This window comes from Mesitornis unicolor, unplaced genomic scaffold (assembly GCF_000695765.1).
Source record: "Mesitornis unicolor isolate BGI_N332 unplaced genomic scaffold, ASM69576v1 scaffold14295, whole genome shotgun sequence".
Taxonomy (NCBI): domain Eukaryota; kingdom Metazoa; phylum Chordata; class Aves; order Mesitornithiformes; family Mesitornithidae; genus Mesitornis; species Mesitornis unicolor.
In genome coordinates this window covers 1-7271 of record NW_010183562.1, presented here as the reverse complement: position 1 = coordinate 7271, position 7271 = coordinate 1, and the positions used below count along the sequence as shown (strand labels likewise).

Sequence of the window (7271 nt, the reverse complement as noted above, 5' to 3'; positions counted from 1 at the left end):
TTTCTCATGGTAACATTATGCAAGATCATGAAAATTCCTCAAGTCAAAAAGGAGTAACATGATGCAAGAATATTTCATGATAAATTGTGGCATTTATTCTGCAGCGCTTTACCCAAATGTATCCTTCATGCAGGTACTTAAGCACTGATGGTACTTAGATTTTGCTTTATGAAGGTCTACCATGTCACTTTTGCAGTCTACAGTAGAAGTTTATAAATTCAGGAAATAAAATTTTGTCTAATCCTATCTGTTGGTACATATCAAATTGAAGAATATCTTTCCTTTCTATCTAGGTGGAAAGATGGAGCAGTCACTCGTTCACACAGACTAGTTAAAAAAGCACACCATTAACTAGGAAAAAAATAGGAAGAATAACAACTTCTCTGTATTTTCCTGAGTAACATAGAGCCTTTTAGAGGTCAGAGAAACAGAACTCAGACTTACCGTGCATTTGTTTGGCTTCTCCCCTGAGTGAACTCTCATGTGAATCAGCAGTTTATAACGGGCATTAAATGGCTTGTACCTTCGTGGGCACCCTGCCCAGAAGCAAGCGAAGTCCTCTCCCTTCCTCTGGTCTACATGGATCCTCTCTATGTGTCGCACAAGTTCTTCTTGCTGGTCATACAGCGCACCGCAGTCAACCCAGTGACAGCCATGCTTGCCATTGAAATCATCTAGCTCCCCATCTTCATCAAGCAGGGAGCCTGGCACAAGAGGAGGCACAGGCAGTGGATAAATGTGTTTTGGGAGGCTGCGTAGAAGCCGGTGCTGGTGAGCGTGGTATGGTGGGGGTGGTCCTTGTGGAGGAGGGAGTGGCAGCAGGGGTGGAGGAGGCATGTCAACTGTATGGCCTGAGAAGTTATCCAGCCGTTCATTTTTCAAGACACCTACTGCCTGGTTGTCCACAGGCAGCACACCCTGCTGGATCACCATGTTACTTGTGGTGGCCATCTGCAAACTGGCTTGCTCCAGCTGCTGCATCCGCTGGTACTCATCAGCCCCATTCTGAACGTACCCTGGGAAGGTAACATTGACATTAGCCATGAGAAGGCCTTTCTGCGCAGTTGGCATGGAGCAATTTTGGGATATACAGCTTCCTCTCACTCCCAGAAAATGTCCATAGACCTCAGGCTGTGGGGAGACGTTTGCTGGTGATGTCCTGGAGCTGTTGACATAGGCCACCAGAGAGGTTGGAGATGTACGGATTATTGTACTGAAGTCGATCCCAATGCCGTCAGACAGAGGAGATACTGAGAGTGTTCTTTTTTTGGATCGGGTTGATTGAGACCAGGCTGAGGAATGGTAAGGACTAGAGTAAGGGGAATGCTTATCTTCCATGCCATACAAGTAGGCTGGTAATGAGTCAGAGATACAGTTACTGGGCACAGATGTTCCAGGTGAAAAATTTAGTAAGTCCCCCAGCTCACTGCCATTTCGTAAACCATGGTCAGGAGGAACAGAAGGAAGTGTCCTGTACCCATGCAACCACTCTTGCTTGACACTCAAAGTGGACTGACTTTCTGAGAAGCTTAACGTCGTAGAGGCCAGAGACTCACATGACAAGAGTGACCTGGAATAAAGGCACAATAAATAATTAAGCAGTTAAGACAACTTAGCAGTGGTTCTTCTGTCTTCACATATACATAAAATTAAAGAAAGGTACATGTGAGAAAAGTTCTCCCTAATTTGAGGTAGTCAGCTTCAGCACTCTCAGTTAATGCACCCGCAGACATACACAGGTAATACATATGTAACAAGATCGCTTAGGAAACCAACATTAAAACTTCAAAATTTTGAAGAAAAGTTGCTGTAAAGGTTCTTGATACGTCACTGCAGGAATCAACACCATTTTTTTTCATCAGCTGTGGTGTAAATAGGTTTTGGCTTCTAAAACCAATGTATTATGCACCTGACTTGCATGAAACTCAAACTGATTTGAGTTGAATATTGTTTTTGCTGGCAAAGAATGGGAAGAAAACCAATTAGTAAAGAATAAATATTTAACCTGTATGACTTTCCCAATTGTAATGCATACAAATAGTATTCTCTACAGAAATAGAGTTTAATAGCTCAAGTTTATAAATACAGATAATATCTAACATTACAAAACAAACAAAATAAATGAATAATGTAGAAGAACTGGTTAAAGGAGTTTATTTAGTTTTGATTTGATGATGTATCTGCCTCCAAGTCAGCAATCAAATTTTTTCACAAAAGTATAATCTTGCTGTTATCACGAGCTTTTCACAGAAATATTATGGAACTTGTTTATGCTGCAGATGTCCTATGGGTAGCTTAAAAACAGGAACTCATAAGCTCTTGACAATACTGTTTCCTACAGAAAGGAATAAAAAGGCAATACATGGACACCAAGGTCCTTGATTCGTGGCTGCAAATGCTGGGTAGAGGCCAAGTGAATTTGTCTTTATGTTTCCAGTTCACATCTTGGCAGACTTTGATTTCCTGCCAGCTAGTGGTGCTATCAGTATATTAATTTCCGTTTTTAAGGGGTTCTAACAGTAGGAAGAATCAGGTATGCGTCTAGATAAACCTGGAGATCTCACAGACACGGAAGTCTCTGCATCTTATGCTTTGGGGGTTAATTCCTGGGTTTATTGTTTTCACAATTCACTTTTGAAGTAGCACAGAATTTCAATGGTGGACTGAAACAAGATATATATTAGTTCCTCCTATCATACAAAGACTGCAGGAGGTCAAATTAACTCAAAAAAAGACAGCAAATAAGTGCTAATATGCACCTTAAATACCAGATGTTGAAAAACGTTTCTTAAAGCTCTAAGTAAACAATATATGAAATATTGACATGCAATAATCCAAAGGAATAATGTAGGCAAGGAATAATTTATTCTTATTTACAAACATAAGTTCCTATAATCAGTTTGTTGTTTTTTTTACTGCATGTTTTTATATTACTAAAACCTTCAAATTTCTAAAAGAGGAAAATATGCACCATAAAGTAAGTTAAATAAAAAAACTCATCTCTTTCTTGATACAGACACAGTTACAGAGAGCACCTTTGAGATGGCACTTCTACCTATTTTACTTCTTTTTTTTAACAGGAAAGCAGGTTTTGGTGTCTGCTCAGGGTAAGCAATACTGCAGTTGCTTCTAAGTTCTGCAAGATTTTCTTGTAAACACTGCTTCAGGAAACAAGGATCCATGGGCCAAATTTGTTAAGGCTCCTAGTTAATATCGCACATCTGCACCACAACCCTTCTGCAGCAACTGCAGCCTTGGTTGCAATAGATAGTATCATAGAATTGCTTAGGTTGGAAAACACCTTGAAGATCATTGAGTCCAACCGCCAACAGAGCACTGCCAAGTTCACCACTAAAACACGTCCCTACATACCACATCCATATGTCTTTCTAACACCACCAGGAATAGTGGTGTCTCCAGCCTGTTACAATGCTTATTAAGCCCTTTTGTAAAGAATTTGTTCCTAATATCCAATCTAAACCTCCCCTTGTGCAATTTGAGACCATTTCCTCTTGTTCTATTGCTTGTTACTTGCAAGAAGAGATCGACAGCCACCTCACTACAACCTCCTTTCGGATAGTTGTAGAGGACGACAAGGTCTCCCCTCAGCCTCCTCTTCTCCAGGCTATACAAGCCCCCTCAGCCACTCCTCATAATGTTTGTTCTCCAGACCCTTCACCAGCTTTGTTGTCCTCCTCTGGACACGCCCCAGCACCTCAATGACCTTCTGGTAGCGAGGGGCCCAAAACTGAACACAGTATTCAAGGTGTGGCCTCACCAGTGCAGAGAATAGGGGCACAATAACCTCCCTGGTCCTGCTGGCCACACTATTTCTGATACAGGCCAGGATGATGTTGGCCTTCTTGGCCACCTGGGCATGCTAATGGCTCATGTTCAGTCGGCTGTCAACCAGGACCCCCAGGTCCTTTTCTGCCTGGCAGCTTTCCAGACACTCGTCCCCAAGCCTGTAGTGTTGCATGGCGTTGTTGCAACCCAAGTGCAGGACACAGCACTCAGCCTTGTTGAACCTCATACAGTTGCCCTCAGCCCATCGATCCAGCCTGTCCAAGTACCTCTGAAAAGCCTTCCTTTCCTTAAGCAGATCAACACTCCCACCAAACTTGGTGTCATCTGCAAACTTACTAAGGGTACACTTGAACTCCCTGCCCAGATCATTGATAAAGGAGTGAAATAGAACTGGCCCCAGTACTGAGCCTTGGGGGACACCACTTGCAACCAGCCTGCAACGGGATTTAACTCCATTCACCACAACTCTTTGGGTCTGGCCATCCAGTTTTTTATCCAGCAAAGAGTACACCTGTCCTCGGCATGAGCAGCCAGTGTGTTCAGAAGAATGCTGTGGGGAACAGTGTCCAAGGCTTTACTAAAGTCCAGTTAGATAACATCCATAGCCTTTCCCTCATCCACTAAGCCGATCATCTTGTCATTTAAGGAGATCACGTTAGTCAAGCAGGATCTGCTTTTCATAATCCTATGCTGACTGGGCCTGATCTTCTGGTTGTCCTGGATGTGCCACATGATGGCACTGTTCCAGGCACCAAGGTCAGACTGACAGGCCTGTATTTCCCTCGATCAACCCTCCAGCCCTTCTGGTAAATGGTCATCACGTTTGCTGACCTCCACAGTTAGACAGCACTGATAAATGATTGAAAGTGGCTTGCTTCTGCAAGCTCCCTCAGGACCCTTGGGTGGAACCCCTCTGATCCCATAGACTTGTGTGTATCTAAAGGGTGTAGCAGGTCACTAAACATTTCACCTTGGATTATGGGGGTTTCACTCTGCTCCCTGCTCCTGTCTTCCAGCTCAGGGAGCTGGGTACCCAGAGAACAGCTGACCTTACTATTAAAGACTGAGGCAAAGAAGGCATTAAAGTACCTCAACATTATCTTCATCCTTTGTCACTATGCTTCTTCCTGCATCCACTGAAGGATGGAGATTCTCCTTAGCCCTTCATTTGTTGCTAAGGTATTTACAGAAACATTTTTAATTGTCTTTTACAGCGGTAACACAATTAAATTCTGGGCTTGGGCCCTTCTAGTTTTGCTCCCTGCATAACCTCACAGCATCCTTTCAGTCATAAGTTGCCTGCCCCTTCATGCAAAGGTCATGAAAGTCTTTTTTTATTTTTTTCCTGAGATCCAGCCAAAGCTCTCTGTTCTGCCAGGCCAGTCTTCTTTCAGCACATGGGGACGGTCTGCTCCTGCGTCTTTAAGATTTCCTTCTTAAAGAATATCCAGCCTTCCTGAGTTTCTTTGCCCTTCAGGACTGCCTCCCAAAGGAGCCTGTCAACCAGTCTCCTAAACAGGCCAAAGTCTGCCCTTTGGAAGTCCAAGGTAGCAGTTCTGCTGACTCTCCTCCTCACTTCTCCAAGAATAAAAAACTCCATCATTTTGTGATCTCTATGCCCAAGACAGCCTCTAATCATTATATCACCCAAAAATCCTTCTCTGTTTGTGAATAGCAGATCCAGCAAATGAAACTGCTTAAGATTTGGTGGTAGGCTAAAACTGAGCATCTGAATCCCATTTAAAACAACATCAGTTAACCCAGCAGAGCAAGAACAGATAATAAACAATGGCTCTGAGATGTACCAACTATTTACCAAATTTCCACGATTTTGCTTGGTAAATTTACTTTTCATCTCTGAGATCTGTGAATTATCTTTCAATCAGATCAGCAAAGTTGAAAGCATATATGAAAGTACTAGCTAAAGTAATTCAGGCAAGAGAAATGTATATAGCTTTCCACATTCAGTTCTAGCCACAGAGGTTAAAGATTAAAAAAATCACACTGTCAGTGTCATCTTATTCTGTCCTTGACATGAACACTCCCTGAGTGATGGGGTTTTTCCCTACTGAATATTACAGCATTTTCCAGCACTTGAGAGTCAGCCAATGTGAAGAAAGTAAAGTCAGTTTGCAGTGACTTCAAGGGTTGGATTGTGCTGCAAGAACACAGCCCACACATTGCCAAAGAGCTGGAGGAGGGGAACTGGTCCTCAGGGCACTGTGGCTGCCACCTCAGCCTCCTTTTGACTAGAGGGGAAGCTTGGCACAGGTTGACAGAGAGATGAAGCAGCTCACAGGTGATGTGTCTGCACACTGAGACACTCACAAACAGTGACAATACAGCTTTAAATACCACCCAGTCTTGCTGTGGTGACTTATGGGATAGATGAGTAAATGCTCCTTTGCTCAAGATACTTGCAATGGATGACTGATGTCCTGTATCAGAACAAGAAAGATCCTATTCAGATTGAATGTCTATACAGGGTACTGTTACGCAGGTTATGTAACTCCATCAGGGTTTAAATGGCACTTTCACAACCAAACTCTGGAGAAAAGCAAAATTAACACACTGACTACAGTTTGCAACTAGAGAAGTGAGCAAAATGGGATTGCTATATCAAGTTAATCTTATGTAAGATTTAGATTCAAAGGAATAATTCTCTGTGCAAAAAACTGTTCAGCCTGTTGGGTCTATTATTAACAGGCTCTGTTAAAGTACAGTAAATGTTAGTATGCTGTGATCCCAAATACAGATCCACAGTTTTCAACAGAGCAAGGAAAGTTTGATTTTTCCATACTAGGCTATATATATTTATACTGGGGATCCACCCCAGAGTCCTGAGGGAGCTGGCAGAAGTGCTCACCAAGCCACTTTCCATCATTTATCAGCAGTCTTGGCTAACTGGGGAGGTCCCAGTTGTCTGAAGGCTTGCAAATGTGACATCCATCTACAAGAAGGGCCGGAAGGAAGACCCGGGGAACTACAGACCTGTCAGTCTGACCTCCGTGCCAGGGAAGGTGATGGAACAAATCATCCTGAGTGCCATCACACAGCACATGCAGGAGAACCATATGATCAGGCCCAGTCAGCATGGGTTCAGGAAGGGCAACTCCTGCTGGACCAATCTCATTTCCTTTTATGATGAGGTGACCTGCTTGGTGGACGAGGGGAAGGCTGTGGACATTGTCTACCTGGACTTTAGTAAAGCCTTTGACACCGTCTCCCACAGCACCCTCCTGGAGAAGCTCGCTGGGCATGGCTTGGACAGGCATACGCTTTGCTGGGTCAAAAACTGGCTGGATGGCCGAGCACAGAGAGTTGTGGTGAATGGAGCTAAATCCAGTTGGTGACCAGTCACAAGCGATGTTCCCCAGGGCTCTGTTTTGAGACCAGTCCTGTTTAACAGTGATCTGGATGAGGGGATTGAGCATTCCCTCAGCAAGTTTGCAGATGACACTAAG

At 43.5% G+C, this 7271-nt stretch overlaps 1 protein-coding gene across 1 annotated transcript; it reads right to left on the bottom strand.

Annotated features, from left to right (window-relative positions):
* Window positions 1-444: 444 nt before the first annotated feature.
* Window positions 445-1570, bottom strand: GLIS3 (GLIS family zinc finger 3; the record flags this gene model as incomplete). Its single annotated transcript, XM_010184187.1, has 1 exon — window positions 445-1570. A coding segment is annotated over one exon (1126 nt), but the record flags the coding sequence as incomplete, so codon positions are not given.
* Window positions 1571-7271: the final 5701 nt, after the last annotated feature.